At 49.6% G+C, this 24819-nt stretch overlaps 1 protein-coding gene across 1 annotated transcript in view; it reads right to left on the minus strand.

Annotated features, from left to right (window-relative positions):
• The window catches only part of CNGA3 (cyclic nucleotide gated channel subunit alpha 3), a 56588-nt gene that overhangs the window by 3085 nt on the left and 28684 nt on the right, over positions 1 to 24819 (minus strand). The window contains exons 2-6 of the mRNA XM_036994647.2: positions 23414 to 23550; positions 16518 to 16631; positions 14151 to 14330; positions 3400 to 3510; positions 2285 to 2391 (exon numbers count right to left, since the gene is read on the minus strand). Of these exons, the coding sequence (XP_036850542.1) occupies positions 2285 to 2391; positions 3400 to 3510; positions 14151 to 14330; positions 16518 to 16631; positions 23414 to 23514 (613 nt within the window). The 5' untranslated portion in view covers positions 23515 to 23550. The remainder of the gene's footprint in view (positions 1 to 2284; positions 2392 to 3399; positions 3511 to 14150; positions 14331 to 16517; positions 16632 to 23413; positions 23551 to 24819) is intronic.

The following is a 24819-nucleotide window of genomic DNA, read 5'->3' on the forward strand; positions in this document are numbered from 1 at the left end:
TTTAGGTGATTACAGCAGATGTAGTTATACATATATAACAGGAAGAATGTCCCAAATCACATTTACCACTACCATGGAAATGCCCCCTGGTGTTTGTTCTCTGAGGTTCTAATTTGTTTTATTCCATTCAAAAATAAAGATCAGTTGGGTACATTTGAATGTGGATTGGGTATACCAAGGAATGATTATTAAGTTTTAAAAGATAAGTGGAAGCTATATTTAAAAAACCCATCCTTTAAAGTTAGAGATAAGGTTAAAGTGGTTATTGCCTGAGATTTGTCTTAAAATACTCGAGCCAAGAAAGGAAGGCAGGGAATAGACGAAATAAGGTTAGAAAAAGGGTGATAACTGTTGAAGCCGGGTGAGGGTGTATGTGGGTTCATGCTACCACTCTCTCTGATTTTGCTTATGTTTGAAAACATTAAGAGTAAAAACTTGATGATAAGTAATTTGTGGCCTATCAAATTGATTTCAGCTGTCACTAATAGAGCATGACCCACCTTTTAAAAACATTGCCTAGGAAGGCAATACTCTCCTTGCTGGCTGCACATCGCTGTCACCCAGGGGCCTTTTAAAACATATGTGACCCACTCCCTAGAGAACCGGACTGGTCTGGACATGGGCTGGACACTGGGAGTTGTGAGGCATTATTGCTGTGGAAATCAGTCAAGTAGCCACGGCTGCATTCTTCTTCTTCTTCCTCCTTCTCTTTCCTTTTCTTTGACATTTTCAAACACGCATTAAAGAAGAGGAATGTAATGAAAGCCTTTCAAATTTTGGTGGGCAGCAGGCCTGAGGGCTCTGTAAACACACAGAGCGCAGGGCCCATCCCCAAAGCTTGGTTCCATAGGTCTGGGTGCCTCTAACAAGGCTGCTGGTCCAGGGTTGCCCTGTGGGGCCAGACGGAGGGAGGACTGCACCCTCTGGGAGAAGCAGACATCAAGTTTGTCATCACACATGAGGACACCCTGCATTCTGGTGCACCTTCCCCTCCTTCACTCTTTGGCTGTGCTCATGTTCACTGAGCATCTAGACCATTGCGTGCGCTCCGTGCTGTCACCTCACTGCTCCCTTCTCTTAAGTGGGATGAGTTCTTCCCATGGCCACGTGGCTTCTGTGCTGACTTGCCATCCCCCAAAAGCTTCCTAGTCTTAGGTTGCCAAGGGCACAGTACGGGACCAATGTCTGAGTGAGGGTGACCTGTCCCACTGAAGAGCTCTCGTGTCTCAGGCTCATGTGACCGTGGCGCGGCAGACCCCCAGCCTGACTACATCACCCACACGAGCCTCAGGCTGTGTACTTGGATCTTCTAAGTTATGATGCTGGGCATCCTGTGCAAGCAGATGGGGGCCAGGCTGGCCTGCCGGGCAGTGACTGTGGACTTTGGGCCAGTCACTCAGCATCTCTGGGTCTCAGTTTCTAAATCAGCGAGATGCAGATAACTAGGCCTGCATTTCTTGCCTCACGCAGCAGTTCTGATGAGGCAACAAGGGGCACTTGAAATGCTTTGCACACAGGGAAGCCACACTGAAGTTTATTGCTGTGACCCCGTGGTGCTTATACTGGCAACAGCAGGGTTTTTATATCAAAGATCTTGGGAGTGACAGGCAGGGCCTCTACCAGCTTACATGATGTCTTTGTGCAAATGAGAGGAAGGTGTCCCATCATGCACAGACTGGGGCCTCGGCATGGGTGGGGTTTCAGCCTCACTCATAACCTGGGGCCACCTATCTGAAGGAAGTCATCATTCATCTAGGCCCTGTTTCAGCATTTGGTTCTCCATCTACTAAAACTCCTCTAAAAGCCACAGAAGAACAGGTCCTGCATCCCCTAACTGCCCAAGAAGAGGAACTTCAAGATTGCTGGGGCTCCCCTCCTGCTTCCTGACTGCTCCTGTTGCACAGCCACAGCTGGAGGGGGCCTTTGCAATGACAGTTTGGCCTTATTTCACAGGTGATACAAATGAGGCCCAGAGAGACAGCTTGACTTGCTCAAGGACACACAGCTTGCTGGGACAGCAGAGACCAGAACCCATGTGTCCTGACCTCTGCACAGGGCTCTGTCCAAGGGGGTCACTGCAGAAGACACTCAAGGCAGCACCACCTCCACACGGCTGGAGCTTCCCCAGACCTGCCTGGCCTCTCATTGTCAGAGGCAGTAATATCCACTCTACTGTCTGGATCTCCCCAAACATGCCCAGTGGCCCCCAAGGTCCCCCACCTGCTGCCTGCTGTGAGGTCTGTGGCCCGGCCCAGAGGAGTCCCCAGGCCCTGGGCACACTCACCTGTCCGGGCTCGCACCAGCACATCCAAGCCATAGAGGACGTCTGCCGAATAGTCCAGGACCAGCCACAGTGTCAGGTGCTCCGACTGCAGCTCGTCAAAGCAGGCCCTGAGCAGCGAGAAGGTGCACAGTGCGTCCAGGGCAGGCACCCTGGGTCACCGCCCTGCCTGCAGCCTTTGGATTCCAGCCTCACTCCCAGCCCTGATGCAGAGACCCTGACTCCAAAAGCCTCCCTGTCCCAAGGTCAAGAAGTTCCTGAGAAGAGTGGGCCCTGCTGCCTCTCAGCAGCAGTGCTGAGACCCCAGGAGGGGCAGGTTTTCTAGGCCTCACTGCTGCAGGCAGGTGAGGGGCTGAGCACTGGCCTTTCTGGGGCCCAATGCAGACAAAAACATGAGAATTTCTAAGCAATTACCAACTGAGCAAGCCAGTAAATATTTTCTACTTTCTGAACCTTTATGTGCACTATTTCTCATATAGACATCGCCCCAAAGAGCAGCAGCTTGTACCTGGGTCCCCACCCTGCAGCTTGCTCAGCACCCCAAGTCCCCTGCTCTCCAATAAGTCCCCACCCCTTATTGGAAGAATTGCAGCTCACCCTGCACCCTGGGTCTGCAGCTTGCTTAGAAGGTTCCAGAGCCTACATTTATCCCCCAAAAGGCAGTGGCCCTGCAGGCTGCTCAGGAGCACCCCAAGGGCCTCACCAGAGCAGCAGCCCACCCTGCCCAGCACCACAGCTTGCCTGGGAAAGCCCAAAGCCCACAGCTCAGGAGAGCTGCCGTCCCACACCCTTGTCCTGCATCAGGAATGCCCAGCCCTCATCTGCTTACCCCCAGAAGAATAGCAACTCACCCCTGTATGTTCCCTCTAAAGCCCAAGTAAGAAGGCTCCAAGGTGCCAGGACTCCCACCACCCACCCCAAGCACAAGCCCTCGCCAGGGCTTCAGAGAGCCGTGATGTCTTCTTTCAAACCCTCCTATAATGGAGAAACGGGACATACAGCAGAATGGTGGCCTCATGGGGACCAGAGGTCCGGCCTCCCTAGTGGGACTCGGAGCTCTGCCTTGAGGCCTGGCTGCCTTGCCCCTCCTGCCCTCCCTGGGTGGGGGCCCCGCCTACCTGCCCACGAGCAGACACCAGTTGTAGAAGATTGGCAGGGAAATGACAATCAGCCAGTGGTAGTACATGTTGCTGGAGGGGTCCACCACGATGGTGTCCTTCCTGGAAACACTGTTACACAGACAATACAGTGTGTTGAGAGACCACAGGTTTGGGGTGTCTTAGAAATCTGGCCTTGCTTCGAGCCCTAGGCAACTGCAAGCCAAACTCGAGAGATGGCTGCCCAAGACAGGGCCCCATCAGCCTCAGGGGGTCGCACGGGGTGTCCCTGTGTGGGAACACAGGCGGGGAGTAGGGCAGACTCAGGACGTCCTTCCCGCCCAGCTTGGCTCCACAGGAAGCCGCTGTTGGCTATAAATGGTGGGGATGACATGCCCACGTGCCCTGTGGTATCATCCATGCCCTTCAGGAGGCTGGGAATAAACATGAAGCATGATCATGGTGGAACCATTGGGGGGAGCTTTGTGAAAATGCTGATTCCCAGACCCCCTCCAGGGTTGGGGCCTGGAAATGTGCATTTAAACATGGCAAGGGTGGTTGCAAGGCAGTTGCTCTGTGGACTGAACTTGGGACACCCGGCACCTTCCCTTGGGAATGCTCTCTACTTCCCCAACCACATTTGTGCAGATGTTCTAAGGACAGTTCTAAGGACTTGTGTCCTGTCTTCTATCTGAAACCACCACCCTGGGAATCATCTAGGTGACATGGACCAACAGTGAATGGAAGAAACAGCTTGGGCAGCTTTCTGCCCTTATTTTCAGGATTTCCTGAGTGTTAGAGTTTATGGGTGGCACTGGAGTATCTTCTTTTGATTTGGGTCCATGTGTCCCCTCCCCCACCCCACATGTCCCGTATGCTGACCCAGGCCTCCCGACCTACTCCCGTGCCCCAGAGGAGACCCTGGGTGCCTTTCTGCCTGGCCTTGACTCAGCAGGTACAAGGTCAACTGCTCACTGATGGGGCTTTGGAATGTTTCCAATGCTCATCACCACCAGGCTGCAATTAAAGTTTGGAGTATACTACTTTCTAATGCCCAGGAGAAGGCCTGAGCTCACCCAGACTGTGTGGACACCACCGGTGCAAGCAGACAGCATGCCCGGGGGTGGAGTGCACAAGGGCAGGCTCACAGAGGCAACCCCTGATTGCTTACAGCCCTTTCTGCCTGCCAGCTCCCATTGGGTTCCCAGAGCTGGGACAGGACTCTCCCTGCAGAATGGGGCCTTCCCAGGATCTCAGGAAGCCTGGTGCCCACCTGGGGCCAACACCTCCGCAGCCTTAAGTGACCCCCTCTCTGGGGCTGACAGTGAGGCACTGCTCCCAGACCCACAGGTCCTGAGCCCCCCGCTGTGACCATTGCACCCCTTCTTCAGAGGCAGATTCTCTCAGTTCTTACTCCTCTTGTTACAGGCAGCTTTCTTCTCTCCTTTCTCTTTCTCCTCCTTTCTCACATTGTCATGGATGATATGGGGGACGTTTGGCAATTTTCATATGCCAAGGACAACTCCCACAGTGGAGAGGGCTGTAGTGACACGGAGGGGAGCGTGTGGCACAGGAAATGGATTTCCAGCACACTGGGATGAATGAGGTCATTGATATCATCAATAATAGCAATAAACTGATTCTTCTTCCTCCTGTAGTTTGAGGTAACCCACTTCACTGAAGCACACACTGCATACCCTGAAGTTTACATAATGGTTTGGGCGAATGTTCTACAATCTCTGGCCTATTATCATGAGCCCTTAGGACGTCCCAAGGAGCTTGAGACTGGAGACATTTTGAGGCAATGGGCAATAAACCCAAATCTCCACACATTTAGGATGGAAAAGTCATGTGGGGTTTTGGCAGTCACATGCAAAGCTCTTTGTTCTGAAGGAAAGGGTGTAGCCTTCTGGTTGTTCTCAAAACCTGGGTCAAATGAAATCTTGGCCCTTATTGAGAAAGCCAGGGTGCGGCAGGGGAGCAAAATCTGGACAGGTAAGAAGAGGTTTGCTGCGTAGGGGACAAGGCACTGTTTGTTCTCAATATTTCACTGAGTTAAAAGGCAGACTGCAAAAGAGTTTATCATAATAGTTGCATTCATTTTCTCTTGCTGCCAGAACAAACTGCCACAAACTTAGGGGCTTTAAGATAACCCAAATTGCAGCTCTGTGGGTTAGAAATCTTAGAGTCATCTGAGGCCAGTGCCACCACGTTCAGACACGTGTCCAGACCTTGCTGGACTGTGAGACTATGGGGGGAGCAGCCCCCTCCATCTATATCTGCAGGAAGGTTGTGTGCGTGCTGGTGCCTTCTCAGCACACAGCTTTGCTCTGCATCCTCTTTTTTTGTTACATGTCATTTATGGGCTAGATACTGTCACAAAGGTTCTCTCTTCAAAGTTACAATGGTTCTGCATGGCATGCATTACCGCCCACTGAACAGTTGAGGAAACCGAGGTGCAAGGTAGAGTCCTGCCTGCCCAAGACACACACGCCAGAGCCATCTGCCGGCCTTTTTGGGTTCCCTATTCCACATCCTAAAGAAAGTCATGGGTTGAGAATTAAGCGTGTTAATGAAACACTCATTCAAAGAGACCAATGCACTTGACATAGCACTTGCTAAGGCAATGATCAAACATGTGTGCAGACATGCATACAGAGGCATGCTCACTGCCACTGTTTCTGAGAGTCAAACAGCACAAGCAAGCCAATCATACAACAGTAGGAGGTTCATCCTCAACAATGGAATTCCACAGGGCCTCTTAAAGTGATGTGGAAGAATGTTCAGTGACACAGGAAATGTTCCTACTATTTTGCTAAGTTAAAAAGCAGACTGAAAAAGAGTTTATAATAATAGTATTAGCTTTCTTGCTGCCACAACAAATTGCCCCAAACTTAGTGGTTTCAAACAACCCAAATTGTAAATCCATAGATCAGAGGTCTGGAGTGGGCCTTGCTGGATTAAAATGAAGGCGTCAGCAGGACTGTGATCCTTTCTGAAGACTCTAGGAGAGAATCCATTTCCTGCTCATTTGGATTGTTGGCAGAATTCAATTCCTTCAATACAGGCCCGAGACCTTCATTTTCCTGCTGGTTATAAACTGAGGGCATTTCCAGCCTTGAGAGGTGGCTGCAACCTTGGTTCATGGCATCCTTCTCCCACTTTCAAAGCCTTCACAAGGCTGAGTCCTTCTCAAGATGCCATCTCTCTGGTTCTTTGCAGCTGGGAAAGGCTCCCCACTTCTAAGGATGCATGTGATTAGACTGGACCCCCCTTTGATAATCCAGGATAATCTCCCCATCTCAAGGTCTTGGTACATAATCACATCTGCAAAGTCCCTTTTTCCATGTAAGGTAACTTAGTTGCGGATGCGGAGATTAGGATATGCACATCCTTGGGAACCATTAGTCTACCTAGCACAGTCTGTCTCTTGGCCCTTAAAGATTTACATCAGTCCCATAGGCACCTCCATTCCAAGATCCCTCAAAGTCTCATCCCATTATAGCCCCAAGTCAGAGTCTTAAAATATCCTCTGAGTCTCATTATCTCAAAAGTCCCAAATCTCATCATCTAAGTCAGGTATGGGTGAGATGCTGAGTGCGAATCATCCTAGGGTCTGGGTCCCCTCTACCTATGGACCTGTGAAACAAAAGACACATATCATCTGCTCCAAAAATACAATGGAGCCACAGGCATAGGATATCAGTTATTAATATTCCAGTTCATAAAGGGAGAAGATGGAGGGACAAAAGCAGTCACTGCTCCCAAGCTATTTTGAAATCCAGTAGGGCAACACCCATATGTCTGCAGGCCTGAGAATGATCCCCGGTGGCTCCAGGCTTGGCCTTCCTTTTCCGTGAAAGGTGGCACCTGTTTTTAGCTGAGTAGTTTCTTCAGCCTGTTTTCTACATCTAGAATATGGGGGTATTGTGAGGGGGTCTTCATGTTATACTGTTTCCATCCCTCCAGGTCCAAGCTGGCATAAAATCTTGTTGGTATAAAATCTTCCAGAACATTGTGGTCAATGTATTGGAGGCATTTGCTGTTAGACAGCAGGCTCATCCACAGACCTGTCTGAGAAATCCATTTGTAGCTTCTGCAGGGGGAGCTAAGGGAGCTGAGCCATACTTAACCTGTCCAGAGAGTCTCCTGTGATACTGAATATTCAGACTTTTGTTCTTTCTGAGGTATCAACAATATAGCCACACCTTGGAATTTTTCTCTAAGGCCTGCTTTCCTGACAGTGCGTTTTTAAAATTTAGTATCTTTTCCATTTGTGCAGGCTGAGATTTCCTTTACATTGTAAGTTCTTCCCTCAGTTTCTCTCTCTCCTCTTGAATTTTTACCATAAGCAGCAAGAAGAATCCAGGCTGTACCTTCAACGCCTTTGGTCAGAAATGTCCTCAGCTAAATATTCAAACTCATTGCATACAAGCTCTGCTTTCCACCTGCCTGCAGGACAGAATTCCGCTGAGCTATCTGCCACTGTGAAACAAGATGCCCTTTCCTCCAGCTTCTAATACAGCTGTTTTTCCTTGCAAGCTCTTGCCAGCAGCATCCTTAAAGTCCAGATTTCTACTGATAGTCGGTTTATGACCATTTAGGTATTAAGTACTTGGGCAATTTGGAAATGCTCCTCATGTCCTTCTGAGCCCCCACTGGCAGGGTCTTTAACATCCACATTTCTATTGACAACCTGTTCAAAGTACTCCAGGCTTTAAAAAGAGTCATGCTCCTCAGAACTCTTCCAGCTCCTGCCTCAGGCTCCAAAGCCCTTTCCACACTTTAGGTGTTTGCTACAGCAGCCACCCACTTTTGGCATTAAAATCTGTGTTATAGGTTTCCACTGCTGCTGTAACAAATTACCACAGACTTAAATCAATCCAAATGCATTAGCTTTCGGTCTGTGGATCAGAAGCCTGGTGTTCAGTCCAACTGGATGAAAATCAAGGTGTCGTTAGTCTGCATTCCTTTCTGGAAGCTCTGGGGAAGAATCTGTTCCCAGCTCATTTCAGTTGTTGGCAGAATTCAGTTCCTTGAAGCTGAAGCACCGAGGTCCCTGCCAGCTGTGAATGGGGGGCTATTCCTAGCCTCTAGGGCCTGCTGCCTCCGGCCTGGTGCCCTTCTCCTTCAAAGCCAGCAATGCCTGGTCGAGTCCTTCTCCCACAGTGTCTCTCTCCTCCTCCTTCCACCTCATCTCTTTGACCCACTCTGCTATCTCCCTCTTCTGCTTTTAAGTGATGACCTTGGGCCCACCTTGATAATCCAGGAAAATCTCTCCATCTCAAGGTTCTTAAATTTAGTCATATTTGCAAAGTCCCCCTTGCCATGTAAGGTAACCTATTCACATATTTCAGGATTTAGGGATGTAGTCATCTTTGGGGCAGGGGCTGGTTGGGGGGGTAGGGCGGGAGGGATCGTTTTGCTTACCACACTAGTCACTATTTATTGAGCACTTTACTAGGTACCAGGCAGGCACTGTTCTAAGTATTTTACACATATTAACACATTTAGTCTTCAGACGCTTCTGTAAGACACTATTACAATCCTTTTTGTGTAAATCAGGAAATTGATGCACAGAGAGGTCAAGTAACTTGCCCAAGGTCACAAAGCTCTTTGTGGCTAATTGGGATATAAATACTCTTAACCTGTATATATATACATATTTCAAGATTTGAATTCAGCAGATTGCCCTGTTGGATTTCAAAATTTCAAAATAAATATTCTTTCTATCTACATATCTATCTATCTATTCAATATTTATACCTAGAAAAAATGTGGAGAGATGTTTGCCAACATGTTAGGGGGCGTTATCTCTGATAATGAGATTCCACTATTAACATGAAGTGTACTTTGGGTGGGTGTCTGCTCATGGGTGCTTTTCTGTGTTTCTGAGCAGCAGAAGGCCTCCTTTTGACAGCGAGTATATGAATAAACTGAATAAGAATAAAAAGTCATTAAATTTCTTAAAGAAAAGCAAGGACAGTCACCCATCCTGTGTTCTAATTGACTGTCCCCTTGAAGTGTGCCTCTAAAGTCTTAACATCAAGGCACCAGCAGAGGGCGCTGCGTGCAAGAGTATCTGGCTTGCTTAACCCTGCTGGGAGTTTGATTACACCAGTCAGTTGCCCCCTGCAGGGCTTCTGACCTCGGGGTTCCAGACCTTGGCCTTTCCTCTGGTTACCATCCTGCTGAGGACCTAGGAAAGACCCAGAACCATCCAGCTACATCCCTGAATCCATCCAGTTCTGCCCCAAAAGACCTACACAGATTTGTGAAACAATGTTGGTTTGGGGTGGGAACAGTTTGGGGAGGGAGAAATTATTCAGAACCTATGGGACTAAGTGAAAATGACAGAAAAGACAGAGGGAGGGTGTCCATAAGAATTCTGTATCTCTTTGCCCAGATAGTCTCGTTTTGAAACAGTCCCCAGTTTTGTTCCTTGGTGCTTGGCTACAGTGTGGACCCTGATAAGAGCCCACCTGAAAAGATAGACGCCTGATAAGAGTCAAAACCATCCTCCCTCCCACCCGCTGCCCACATTCTAGCCCCAGGACAAGGAAGCCTAGAGACCCGCAGGACAGGTTGTGGTGCCCTTGGACTTCCTTTGGCTGTGGGACTCAATACCTGAATGTTAAACATCAGGTTTGGCTTTAAACTGAGCATGCATTGAAAGAACTGTTGTTTTGCAGAATAAATCATTTCATTTTTTTTGATTACTGGAATTTGGACCACTGGATTTGATGTGTAACTTTATGTAAACAAAATGCAAATAAGGTTTATTAAGGGAAATGGAGGAAAATTTTATCCAAGGAACAAAGGGAAATAAGAGAAAGAAGGCACATTTCACTTATAATTGGGAATCAAGAAATTGGCATTTCTTGCTGATATTGATTTTTTTCCCATAAGCTCCACCTGAGATGTCCTCCCTGCCTACCCCCACGGTACTCCATAAAGAAGGCTGGAGAGTGGCGTTCACGTGCCCATGCACCGGCACACACGTACGATCCCACACACGCACACACTTCCTCCCTGGGCTCTTGAGTGGCACTTGCCAGAATCGCATGTCAGAGTGATCTGCCAGCTCAGCATCTGGTGAAGGAAAGTAATTATAGCACAGCCACCATTTCAAGAGGCTATTCTCTTAAATTTCCTCTTCCCACTGTTGTGATTAGACCTCCAAATTGATCAAATTGCCCTTAAGACAAGCGCATTTCACTGGCACAGGGGAGCTTAGGATGTAGCGTGGAAAATGCACTCTCATCATGACAGAAAGGAAGTCGCCCCACACCCTCAAACACACAGCATAGCAACAGAGGGGGCTAAAGCTTAAAACGTTCATCTGACTCAACCCCTTTGCTTTATAGACAAGAAAATCAGAAAGAAAGAGAGAAAACAGCTTGCCCAAAGAAGCCATACAAACCGGGTCCTTCCGCTGTTTGTCCTGGGGGATGCAATTCCCATAAAAGGAACAGGGTTCTAGAAGGGTCTTGTGTGGTTTGGGAGGGTGGGAAGCAGAGGAACTTAGGAAGAGATCAACGCTGGGGCATCTATCCTGAGGAGGGTGGCCACTGGGACCGGGAGCAGGGTACTCACCCCTCCTCTGAGCTGATTGTGGGTGTGGGCAGTGTTTCTTGCCAGGGGCCAGCTGCTGTGTGAGGTCTGCAGGACGCAGCAGGGAATCTGAACTCAGCTCCAGTTGTAGGGGCCACTTGCCCCAGGCGGTTATTCTGGCACCCCCCCACCCATGTCTCCGGGGCTTCCCCACACAGCCTGAGGGACAAGGGCCTTGTCACCGTCAGAGACAAATGTGTTGTGACTGGTTAGCTCTGGTGAAAGCCTTGGGGCAGGAGAGGATAATCACTTGGTTAAACTAAGTTCAGAATAACTGAATCCCATCAGTGTCCTGGCCTCAGATTCCACACCATTTATTCCACTTACCCACATGCCAAGTGCTCTCCAAGGGGCACAGAAATGAGCCTGTCATGCACTCGCCTCTGGGTGCTCTCAGGTGAAGCAGGTTAAGTGCCCTCTGCTCAGACCGGACACAGTCTGCAGCAGCAGATTGCCCTCACCTGCTGGGCCAGGCCCTCACGTGGTGGCCTGCCCCCAAAGCCCAGCTGCAGCAGCTGCTTCCACTTTGCAGGGCTAAACATAGACCATGGGCAGAACTGGCCCCATTTTCAGCCTTTCCTCCCCCAGCCCCTTGTCCACGTTAATCTTAAAACTCCCTGATCTCCCTAATCTGGGAGAGGGTGTAGGCTGGTCTAGAACCCAGGGGGATGTTCATTTAAAGCTGAACTACACAGTATGTGGTATTCAATGGGCAAAGGTTTTATCTGCAAGTGTTTGGCAGCCAGTACACATTTTGAACGCAGCTGGTTTAAGAATGCCAGCTTGGTCTCCCAGGGTCGGAGGGCACTTGCCTGGTCATGGGCACTGCAGACCACTCTTGGATACCCTGAGGATCAAAGCCAGTGGCGGCTGATGCTCCAGCCTGACTCTCAGGGCGCCTCTTCTATGGCGCTGAACAGCCTGCAGAAGGCTTTCTGGTACTTTGCTTGCCCTGCCCAAGTCTTCCTCTCTCCATCCAGGATGTGGCTCTAACTACTTATCTGGGGATGGATTCTGATCGTCAGAAAATTCCCTGATGAATTAAAACCCCTCTAAGTTGTGAAGGAAAGTTCAGGCCCCTGGTGTACAGTGGCCCCTGTTTACCGCACTTCTGCGCCTGGAATCTCCTAAGACTGAACCCACAGGATAACTAATACCTGTCTCTGCTTACACTTGGTTTTGCCAACAAGACTGCCTAGAAAATTCATAATCTTCCTCCCCCAGGAAGTCTCCCTGATTGACCAGCTACCATCTTTGCATGCATCTACCCACTCCGAGCCTCCCAGGGGGTGGCCAGCATCTGCGGTATGGTCAGACCCTGGCCCTGGTTGGGTTCTAACTCAACCCTCCACTCATCTGGTCACATTGGGAAATGGACAAAGAGCCTAATGTTCATCTCCTGTAGTCTAAGGTTGTGGAGAACATAATTTGACCAACTAAGCCAAGGAAGTCTTTGCTTGCCCACAAAGAACTGGACCAGTCTGGCTGGCTTGCTAGCAAACCCCTTCCACCCTCCTCCTTCTCCTCCTCTTCCTCGTGCATCCTCTTTCCTTCTGGATCTGCTACCCCCTTTGTTTTCCTGCCTCAGCAATGTGTAGCCTGCAGGCCTTGTAGTCATGGAGCCCCTCAAGGTCTAGGATGCCTGGGAACCTGGGATGGCCCTGCCCATATCCTGGCCAGCACCCAGGTGCACCACTGCCCCCTTCCCACAGCCCAGGGAGTCCGAGGATTTGCAGCCCAGGCTCACATGGAAACATGAGCCTGACAAAGCCACTCCAGGGGTCCTTCCATCTCAGCCAGAAATTCTCCCACCTACCCCTTCCCCAGCAAAGAAGACTAAACGCAGGTCTCCTAAAGGGGTCATTAGCAAGAGGTTTCCTTAAACTCTCCTATTTTACCTTAAAACTGCTTGTATGTTTTGCAATCTGCTGCATAACCTATAATAAAAATATCCTACCCCTCTCCCCCAAATACAGAAATAAAATGGAAGCTCCTGGAGGACACATCTCATTTCCTCTGAGGCTTCATGACCTTTACTCCCCAGGGAGTGTCCCTGTTTGAGACACATACCTGAGCCTTTCTGCTCACTTGACACAAAGACACACAGCATTTTGCCTAGCAATTAACAGGGGCTGTCCTGCAGTGACCATGCTTATTTTCATCTTGTAAGTCTTGGCATTATGTAGAGAATTCAGCCAGGAGACCTGTTCAAGCCCCCTTTCTCAGAAAGCAAGGTCTGAGCAAGAGTCCTCCTGTTCGTGAGGCTGAGAGGCCAGCAGCTCCCCTCCACGGCTCTCTGCCCCTCCTCTCACCTGTCCCGAGGGTCCTAAAGAGATGCTCTGCTAGTCAGCAACACTCAGATCAACCTGTGGTGGTCCACTGGTCTCCCTGCCCACCACAGGCTGTGGAGACTTCTGGAGAAGCAGAGAGGGGAGAAGCAGGGCTGTGTGTGGGTTATGGGTCAGGGATGTGAGTCTAGCACGTGCAGAGTTCTCTAGTGTATGCCCTGGACAGCACCCACCATGAGCAGCCTATCAGGCAGTGGGCTCTTGTTCTGCAGACCCTTCTCCTACCAGAAAACAAACACTCTCTCCGTCCCCAACCTACCTCCGCCTACAGTCCCCCCATGGTTCTTATTCGACCTGGGGCACGGGCGGCTCCCCTTGAAAATTCTGATCAGCCTACAGACCTTCTTCCCAGAAGAATGCATGGACACCGACACAGAAAACTGTGGGTGTCATTTAGGTGTCCAACGCATGTGGTGGTTAGGTGGCCCTGTTTTTACAAAGGTGGGTCACAGTGCGGGCTAGTCTCCTTCCTTTGACAGAGAGAGATTGGTGAGGCCAGCACCCCCAGATGCATTTCTGAGAGCACCAATTCCAGCAACATTATCAGCAGCTCTTGGTAGGATGGGGGTGGTGGCCCACTGGGGCTGGGGACTCCAGTTAAACAGTTTCCTCTCCTGCAGGGCTTCCTGGACTTGGGGTGGGGGGACTGTTAGAGCAGGTAGTGTTCCCCAAGACAGACATGTCCTAAGGGCTGGCCCACAGGGCTGGTGCTCCAGCACCCCCGAGGGGGACCCACACTGCAGTAGAAAACTAAATGCTTCAGCCCCACCCTGGCTGGTGCAGGCGGCCCATCCTCCTTTCGGTCCTTACCTGCTTCCTCTGTCTGGTGGTTCCTGGCTGCCCACATTTGACTGGGCATTGCTTTCTTGGCTGAACACCTCCTTGAGCTCAGCTCCTTGGAAATGCTCCAGAAAAGAGCCAGGTCTCAGGTCTTCGTGCTGTAAGTGCCTGGCGGCCCAGGCACGCAGCGAAATGATGAGGCGTGACAACCTGGAAGGACACAGACAGGTAGCCAGCGCGGAGAGGCAAAAGGCCGAAAGCCTCTCCCTGGGGGCCAGAGCAGAAGCAGAGATGAGGCGGGACGCGGGTCCCGGGGCAGGCAGTCCGCTGGCACCTCCTCTCCGCCGGGCCTTCTAGCCCCTTCTCCTCCCCCGTCTCAGTCTGGGACAGAGCTTCCTGGGTAAGAAACATTGTCTTCATGATGCCTTGTCTTTTTAATGCCTGGACTCTACCAAAGGCATGTTTCTTCCAGTGGGGAACTAGCAGCATTTCTGCTCATTATTCCTTTTGTAGAGTTCTTTGTTATGACTGGTAAGCATCAGGATAAAAAAATATACAATTTCCAAATGGTGATAAAATCTAGGGCAAGGTTTAAAGGAACAAACGCCCCAATACAACCCAGATTCTCTTCCCAGCTTGTGCCCTATTGTTTCTCACACAAACTCTCATTTGCTCCCCAGGTTTATGCAGAAGCTTTTTTGCAACTTGTCCTGACCCTTCTGCAGCCAGACCCTGTGGGGCCCAAGCACCAGGGACCTGGCAGTCTGCATTCCAGAGCCCACCTCAGCTCCAGCCTCTTGTGAGAAACCTTCCCTCAGGCCTGCCTCAGAGGGGAAGGGGAGAGACTCAGCTCTGCTTCTTGGCATATGGTTTCCCTGACCTGGCATCCACAGTGCATGCCACTGTTCGCCATGATATCAGTTTTCAGCAACCTGGAACAGAGTCATGAATTGTTACATACCTTGACTCTAAGTACACACTTGTGACCTTAGCCTAAGGCAATAAATCAAAACAGGAAAACATCCCGTGTACAGCTGCTGCTGTGGACATACATTGAGGGGCCTGCCCAGCCCACCCCCTCTGCTCCAGACCCTGCCTGCACCCTGCATCCCCCCTTGGCTGAGGGGGTGGCACCAGGGTCATACTCCTCACTCCAGCCTCCAACACAGGCCAAGGAATGGACAACTGACCCACAGCAAGTCACTCAGCCTCTCCAAGATGGAAGTGGATGTTTACAACTCAGGTCATAGGGCAAAGGCCATTTCAGCCCATGCCTGTTGATGTGTAAGTAGAGAAAGCCAGAAACAGAAGAGACATGCAGAAATATAAAACCCAAAGATCAAGACACTCCATGAGGAAATGAAAGGGAGAATGCAGCTGCCTCCCTGCTCCTTTCTCAGGAGCCCATTGGCATCATTTCCACTTGGTGGCCTGTATCTCAGCCCTGCCCAAGCCCCACCACAGCCCTGCCCCAGCCCTGCCCCACCTCAGCCATTTAATTAGAACTGGTTTGAAGGTGTTCTCTTCCTTGCAATCAAGAAGACTTAGGACAGCATTTTATTAGTAAGACAAAAACACTGGAAATCACTTAAATGCCCAGCCCCAAGGGGCTAGTGAAATAAATAATCCTCCACAATGAAAAATACGAAGAATAACTACATAAATTAAGTTTTTGCAATAATCTTAAGCAACACCTGCAGAACAGATGACTACATAAAATTATGGAATTGGTAAAAAAAAAAAAAAATTTGGTGGGAGGAAATCACAAGCCCAACATTTGTTGAGTACCTGTCGTGAGCCAGGGCTTGGCTCTGATGCAGCCCACATGTTGCTAAATGCATCTCTAGAGGACACTTGCAAAGGTAAATGGCTTCCTCAAGGTGGTACAGTTACTGAAGCCGTAGCACAAATGTCATCAGAAGGCAGACAGGGCAACAACCTAGCTAATCGTTCAATGTTTTTGCAAAGGATGCATGCTGCACAGCATAGGTCCCTGTGAGATGTGCCAGGGGCTCCTGTGGAGAGTGTCCCCTGTGGTCTACCCAGTGGTCCCTGCAGCTGGCTGGTCTTTTTTCTGAATTCTTTTCTGAAGTGTCCCTGGTTGGCTTTTTTTTCCTTAAATTCTTCCAGAATTGATATTGAGCAAGTACCTCAATATCACTTTTCACTAAAACAATTTCAGAGAAGGGCAGTTTTCCTAAGACTTTTCTGAGCTCAGAACACCTGGCCCAAGAGGAAAAGTACTCCCTGATGGATTTCTGACTGCTCTTCTGCCCACTTTTTCTCTGAATCTTCAGCCCCATTCCCCACACCCACCATCTCTTCCTGAGACTTATCTACCTCCTTTCTGTCTCCGTCTCCCCCTTCCCAAGGTGAGGGCTAAGACTGGTCACTTACCTGGCAGGCCCCTGGCTGGTGAAGGAGCTTTGCCTGGATTCAGCCTGTCCTCTGGTCTCCATGGTGATCCCAGGCTGAGGTTCTGATAATATGTCCTCACATGGCGAGTGGGTCCTAGGAAATCAAATATTTAGCAGCAGGCTAAATTGATTTTAAGCTCATCCACCTCCTGGACACACACAGAATGAGACAGTCAGATGCCTTGCTTAATGAGGAAAGCTGCCATCACAGAGGCTCCACCCAGGGGCTCCCCCTCTAGTTTGTGCTCTGGGAGGATCCATTAGATCCTGGCTTTTGGCATTAGCATGGCTTTTCCTTTATAGCAAGCCTGACCAAGGAAGGCGGCTCATGTCCAGCTACTGCCCAAGCCAGCAGCAAGTGGCCCTCACCAGAGCATCAGCTGGGGAGGCCCCAGTGCCTACCATCTGGGGCCATAGAAGCTATTTCCACACAATGACCCCAGAACAAGGATTCCAGTTCAAATGCATCTCTGCATACTGAAACTCCATCGTCTAAGCCCAGACCAAGTGCCACCTCCTCCAAGAGGCCCTCCCTAGACATCCCTCCCACCGTGTGTGTGCCACAGACACACTATGGGTCAGTCACTTGTGTGCTTGTGGGGCAGCCTTTCTGGGAACCCATGTGGTTGTCTGGTTAAGAGGAGTGCACTGTATGGAATTGGCCTAGCACCTCCCTGGCCCCTGCCACCAACACATGTTAGTACGATGTTTTCATATGAAAATCCATTTCCACTGTGCCTTTTGCCAAGCCCGAACCCCTATGCCCTGCAGTGCAGAGGTAACTGGGGCAGTGACTTCACCTGGGCAGTTCAGGGTGACACGCTGCACACACATAGGACAGGTGCCCACGGCTCACTATGAGCACCAGTCACAGCAGCAGAGCCTGGTGTTTGTTGAATTGTCTGGAATAAGACCAATGTGTCTGGGCATATTTTTCCCTTCTTTCCCTTTCTTTTAAAACCTTCTAGGGCTGAAGTTGGGTCAGCCTGATTAAAAGCCAGCCAGGCATTGGCCTCTGGAGATTGCCCTTCATTCTATGAGTCTTGAGGAGCCCAGGCAATACACATTAATTCTATCACGTGACCTATTCCAACCTAATCAACCTTCTTAACAAGGTGGCAACACGGCTGGATAAGTTAGTAAGAATTAATGTCCAGGGAAAGGCTCTCCCTCTCCCTGGTGACTGATTAGAGTCAAGAATCCTGCGCCCGGGCAGCCGCGGAGCCACGGAGCCGGGGATCCCCTTTCCTACAATCCCTCCTGTCTCCAGCAGGGGGCGCCCGCCTCCTTCCTATGGCCCGTCTAGCTCTGCACAGCTCCGACTGCCTGCAGGTTCTTCCCACCCTGTTTTCTCAGGTAAAGACTACGTTTTTCCTGCTGGAGTCCAACAGAGCCAGGCAACTTCACCTTCCCTGTGATCGCCCTCAGTGTTGGGCCTGCTCTCACATCTGTGTTGCATCTGTTTTCCAGGCTGGAACCCTGAGCTCCCCAAACACCCCTCATCAGGTTGAGTCTCTTCCCCATCACGGTCATCCTCCCAGGGGCAAGGTCCTGCATTCTTGCCTGGTCACAGAGAGGGAGTGCACCCTGCTATTACTGGAGCCCAAGCTACAGGCCGTTAATAACTTTCTCAAGGTCGCACTGCCAAGTGGCACAGCTGATTTGAACGTACTTCCATCCCATTGCACAACCTGCTGTCATCCACTCCATGAAGCTGCCCTCTATATTTTCAATATATGAAAACTGATTAAAGCAAAAGCTGCACAGGACATGGCTGAGGACTGAGCCCTGCAGCATGCCCCTAGATAACTGGCTCTGATACAATAGCAGGCATGGCTATTTCCAAACCACCTTACTGAATTCTCCCCTATACTCATGAGAGACCACTCACATCTCATCCTTAAACACGTGAGACCTGTCAGAGACCCTGCTGCAGTTAGGAAGCTATGATCCCCTTGCTCTTCTTATATTCTGTATGCTACAAAGGTGGGATGCACGTTTCAAAGCATCTAAGACAGTTACAGGAGGAATAGGAGGGAGACAAGTCCATCTCTCCAGCTCCCGGATCCTAGCGGCTGGCATGCGGTGATAGTGGTGAGCAGGAACTCACAGCTGGGGCGGTGCTCAGTCACGAAACATGTGCCCAGATCTGGAGGCAATCCTAAAGAGGGAGGTGTTGTGGACCCAACAGAAGCTCCTCAGGGAGCCTTAGGCACCAAGTAGTCAGCTCAGCATTTCTGCCTGGTCGGTTTTCTGCTAATGATGCAAGGGCACATCCTGAGACCAGATGTATTTGCATTTGCAGCAAAGGAATCAATGACATCAGAGCTGATGGGCAGGTGAGGAGTGCAGAACCCAGCCCAGATTCCAAAGCAGGCCTGCTCCTGGCCGCGGTGAGAGCTACCGCTGTGGACTGCATCTACCATACTCACTCGAAGGGGTGGTGGCTGAGTGGCGAGCAGTGCTGCCTGGGTTCGAATTCTCACCCCAGCACCTATTAGCTAGGTCCTCTGTGGCTGGTTACTTACCCTCCCTGAATTTAAGTTGCCTGGTATTCAAAAAGAAATAATGGAAAAATTGGTGATTTCATATTGATTTAAGTATTACTCAGAGACCCAAGTCCAGAAAGGCACATTCAGCCATAAAGAGTAGGGGAAGCCTTATATGTCATAAGTTCAAGGCCCCCAATGGGGATTTTCTTCCCAATGCATCTCCCCACTTGTTTCTTGGTGCTTGAAATTCTACCATGTCTTTCCTGGTGCTCCAGGGTCTCTTCGGAGGTAAATGTTAAGCCTAATCAGTTACACCTCAGAGAAACTGATTGTACTAAGCAGGTGGAGGGGAGATGGGAGGAGAGGAGAGGAAGGCAATGTCTGGGGTGATATTTTTGAGTCTCCAAGGACACATGGGTACTGAAAAAGGGGAGAAGCTTCTGGCAGTCAGTGCAAGAAAGAGGATCTAGAACCCCCCAGGGAAATACAGAGCCTGCCTGGAGCTGGCTGAGGGGCCCAGGGAAGGACGGACAGGAGCCTGGTCTCTGTACAGGGAGCAGGGCCAGCCAGGACAACCCTGAAGCTACCTCCCACTTGGAGGGTGTGATCCTAGGAAGTGACAATGTCTGTGCAGGTAGAAGCTCCACAAAGTTAGTAATTAGCAAGAACGAGAGCCACTGGAGCAATATAATGAAGTGACTACTTTGAAAGACAAGGCAATTTTCACTGTGCCATGCCCATCTTGTAAGTTTATTTATCAAGAGGAATTAATATCCATAAGGGAAGCTTTCCTCTGTCATGGGGACAGGACAGAGGTTCTCATGAGAGCTGGAACTGGTAATTAACTGCATTCTCTGGAGCATCTGGTGTCTTCCTACAGGGACTTTGGGGACATAAGAGTAAACACAAATGATCTTTTAGAACAAGGGTGGAGAATCTGACACCGTATTTTTTTCCTCCTCCTAAGCCTGGAGGGACTTGACTGATGAGCGTGCATCGCCATCAGCCACATGTGACCAGGGAACTGAAGTGTCTGCATTTTTTGTCTTTGATCTGGGGAAGCAGGTTGAAAATGGATTTCTTTGGTGATAATTGCTTTGTGCTGTGTTCAGTGAGCAGCACGAAGGCGGCTTCTCCTCCATAGGACACAGGCCCTGTGCCCAAAAGCTACACCAGGAGATTGATATGGGACTTGGGGTGCCCTTGGTCCTGGCTGCAATTCTCTGTAGCAGATTCCGAAGTCTTTATTGCATTAGCTTCAAAAATATGCCAGACAGCCCTGACATTATTGAGTCAACTAAACAGATCTAAAGAGAAAAGGAGAATTCAAGATACCTTTGTTTCTGGTATTTTCAGGGTATAAACAACTTTTTTTGTTCAAATGATACATTTCATCCTTCCTTATGATGATGGGTCACTAGGAAAATGATTCCAATAATTTAACGAAACAACCAGAAACCTGGGTGAAAGACCTGGGGGCAGGGATGTTTCAGAGGACAGGGACATGGCATGTCTTCCCTCCTGGGGGCATTCAACAAAGGGCCACACTGACACATGGGTCCCCAGCACAGCTTCTTAATATCATTGCGGATAAAGAGTGATTAATATCTGAGGACACATATTTGCGATTGTTTCTCCCAAAAGCTTCCTAAAAGGATTTGAATTTCAAGGCAAAGATGTATGGTTTATTCAAACACCATTTCCTCCCCTAAAACAGTGACTTGAAACTTAAAAATTTTTATATCAATGTGCCAGAGTCCTTTGTCCAAACAGATCTCACAGGGAGAACTAGTCTGTGAAAAGACAGATGCTGGGCTGCGCTGGGAAGCAGGGGTGGGACCTGGACCCAGCATCTGGGCCTGAGGCTGCCCCACCCCCAGCCTGGACACCAGTTCCCAATCCTTGGTGATGCCAAGGAACCCACTCTGGAAACTGCCATCTGTTAACCTACTCCTGCCTCCATAAGATAAAGCACATGAGGGAAGCAGTCTTTCTCTCCTTTTGAAACCTCTGTAGTGTTTCCATGAGTATAGCCTGCCAACAAGCTTTTACTAAGTGGTGGACAAAGCCCCAAGTGGGGCTCAGTGAGACCTGGCTAGTGGTCAGGCTGAGAAAGCATGTCTTGGACACAGGCAGGAAATGACTGGTTCCAGGTGTCAGGACAGCTGGGGCTGTCTGAGGTCAGAGGAGGAGGAGAAGGCTTCCGGGCCCACAGAAGAGGAATCATTACCAACAGGGAGCCTTGACTGAGTCTGTGCCACATGGCAGGGACTGCAGAGAGCTATAACCCTGAGGTCAGGGCAAGTCTTTTGCAAATGAGGAAACTGAGGCTGGGGGCAGTTGTATGACTTTTCAGAGATGGTCATTTGAGAGCCAGTGCTGAAATGCAGGCCTGACCTTGCACCTGTGCTGTTCATCATCTTGCTGGCCAGGGGAAGGGACGGGCGGCAGGGGAAGGGTACTGTCTCATCCATGAAGATGGCAAATGGCACGGTTGAAAGGTGTCAGTTCAGAGCCCCTGACCGTGTGGCTGGCCAATCCCGAGTATGTGTGAACCCACTGTGAGCCTGCAGAGTCTCTTAGAAGCCAGAGGCCCATTGCCAGGTGTCAGTGTGGTTTAATGAGCCAGCAATTTATTTTGCAAAGGGTCATCTTCAGGAGACCTGGTAAACCCTCTTCAATAGCCCACAAGTCAGGCTAGGCTTGTTGGCCACTAGCCGAGGCAGACCCAGGACACATCAGGCAGAGCTGGATCATGGCAGTGCCTGGCTAAGCAGACACGCTGGGCAGGCTACTCTTGACTGTCTCACTGGAAGAATCCAGACTGAGACCCTGTTGTCGGCTTTCAGCCCCAGGGAGTCTGGAAGCTCCATGAAATGCTTCAGTCAGAAGAGAGTCATGGGGAAAATCTTCACTTCTTTTCAAATCCTTCCTGATCCTGACAGTCTCTGTCCTTCTCCCACTGAGTCCAAAAGCCCAAGAGCCCAGGGCTGGGCCCATTCTTAAGCCTTTTCTCCCCTCTACCCCAACCCTCTTCGAAGCCCCCCTTCAAGGGGTTTTATTAGCTCAGATATGGGAAAGCAACTGTCAATGCATACCAAAGTTTAACAGCAGATAACTGTCCTAACAGTGCTCTTGTTTCTTTTAAATAAGAGGCAGTGACTTACCAAAAGGAATAAGCCTCCAGAGGTGGGACTCAGGTATTGACAGTAAGTAGGCCAGTTAGAAGGGAGAGATTTGAGTAGGGTGGGAATTTCTAATGGCCCTGAGTCCTGTTGTACTTCCTTGGGGCCAGCACCAAGTGAAAATGATTGGATGGAACAAATATCCATTGGAACGATTTGAGATTTTCTTTCCTTTGCCTGAATCCCAGAAGGTGGGGTCCTAGAGCTGTATAAGTTTGCAATAATAGGGACTCAAATTCTTGGGAAATTGTTACCCGTCACTTACTAGCAGGTTTACTAAGGGGTTGGGACCAAGAACACAGGCAGAGAAAAAACAAAGGGGAATAACAGAGGGGGGCCCAGTGCCAGGGAAGTGAGGACTGAGGGACTGTCATTGCATCTTTTGGCTACCAGATAACATGCACTTATCAGGACAGGGAGAAGTTTTCACTGTTACATGTGAAGGACAGAAATAACATAAATATTGGAAATAAAGTTTCTCATGGTTCAACTCATTGAGAATAATTAAGAAACATAAAAATCTACATCCATTTGCACCAAACAGGCACTGTTCCATTCCCTCCCTATTATGCCACGAGCTTGGAAAAGAATGGTGCTCCATTTTTACAGGTGAAGAAGTGAGTTTTGCATGAAGTGTCTTCCCAAGTCCACTAGTAAGTTAGGAACAGGGCTAGAGTGGAATGCAGTGCCCCAGATTTCTACACAGCTGCCTGTGGTGGGATGGTATCGACAGGGTTAATGGCTCTGCTGGCCCACTTTCAACAGGCCCATCAGCACAAGTGGATCCTGACCTTCACCTGGAAGGTAGGGGCAGGGCATCTGATCTGTACATATCCCCAGTGCTCAGGACAATGGCTGGCACACAGAATCCACTAAATGTTTGATGTATACATGTGGCAGTTTGGTGAAGTTTTTACAATAGAATTTATTCCACATTTGAATCTTCATTTTGTTATTTTATACAAAGTATGTAACTTTTTGAGTCACATTTCCCCACATCTTTAAAATGAGAATAAAAACTACTTTAGTGTGGGTTGTGAGGATTAAGTGAAGTGAAAAATGAAGTCAGAAGGAGCACTGTGACTGGTACCCACCCCTCCAAAGTGTGGTGGCCATAGGCTAAGGCACTCTTTCTCCCATGGTCTAGGTGACCTATGGCAATGACCTGATGCAGGCATACAAAACAAAACCCGCCTTACCTACTGATGCCGTTTTCAACATGCTCGAGATCTCTGTCCGAGGTTCTTACCGTGGGGTGAACCAGGGACGGGTGAGAGAATCGGGTGTTGATCTTGGCCATCGTCTTGCTCTGTCACATTCAGCACCAAGGTGGCTCCTGAAACATGAACCCGAAGTAGACATGTCATCAGGATGCGGAAGCAGCTGCAAACCCAGCTCATCAGTGTGAGGGCTACTTGCCCAGGCAAGTGTGGCACACATGCCCTCCTCCCTTTTCTCTCACGGTTCCTGCCACACCGTGTTTTGGTTGGGTGTCTCTGGGCTCTTCTTGCCAGCCTGAAGCACAAACAAGGTGCTTCAGTATACTTCGTTATATGCTGCCATGCCAAAGAGCTGCTCAAAGTTTTTGTATTTTTTTTTATCTGAATGTTAGATTTTGCAGACCTCTCTCTGCCTCTTGATTTCTTGCCACTTGAGGGGCCCAAATCCACTACTATCTTCTCAGACTATCCACCTCCCTTAGGGGACACAACTGCTTTGCTGCCCCTCCGAGGTCCCAACCCACTTGTCTCTTGACACTGTGAGGTCTGGAATTCATGTCCAAGGGCACACATGCTCTTTGCAGTCCCAGCTCACTCACAAAGCCAACACAAACCACCTGTGTGTGGGCAGGACCTTCTCCTCATCCAGCCCCTTCCCAGGAGCAGGCCCAGTGCCCAGGGATAGGGTCCTTCTGCTGGCAGAGGGCACTTGCATTCCCTGCATGGCCTCCAGAGGCTGCAGAGATGGAAGCTGCTTTGCCAGGACTTGCCTTGTTCATTTCAATCCCAACTTGGATTCTACATGAATCTGGAGAAAATGAGACCAGATACCTCTAGAAGGAAAGGTCAAGATGGCGACACACTGTACTTCTCCCTGGTCTCAGGATGTAAGAGGGACAGATACCTCCAATGGCCCTTAAAGCAACAGATGTTCAGACAGGAACATGACCAAGGGCCAAGGAACACTGCAGCAGGGCCTCCTGTTGTCTGTCTTCTGGGATGGCAGCTGAGCTCCCTTTTGGAGCTGAGTGAGCCTGAGTTCAGGCCATGGAGAGGCAAGTCAGAACCCTGGGGATCCCTGGGCTCTTCCAGCCTGAGGCACAAATGGGTTACTTCAATATACTTTTGTATATGCTGCCATGCTGAAGAGCTGCTCAAAGTTAAGTGCTGATCCCACAAATGAATGAATGAAGGCCAAGTTGGTATCTATTGTGAAAAAGCTAAAATCCTCACAATTCTCTGGGATGATGCAATGTCCCTCTTGACTCTGGTTGTCTCATTTACTTATTTTTATCTTACAATTTTGCATATTATAGTTTTAACAGCTCCTACAAATCCATTTTAAGACAAAGTATTAAAAACTTCTGCCTAACTAAAAAAGAAGT

This window comes from Manis javanica, chromosome 1 (assembly GCF_040802235.1).
Source record: "Manis javanica isolate MJ-LG chromosome 1, MJ_LKY, whole genome shotgun sequence".
NCBI classification, from domain to species: Eukaryota; Metazoa; Chordata; class Mammalia; order Pholidota; family Manidae; genus Manis; species Manis javanica.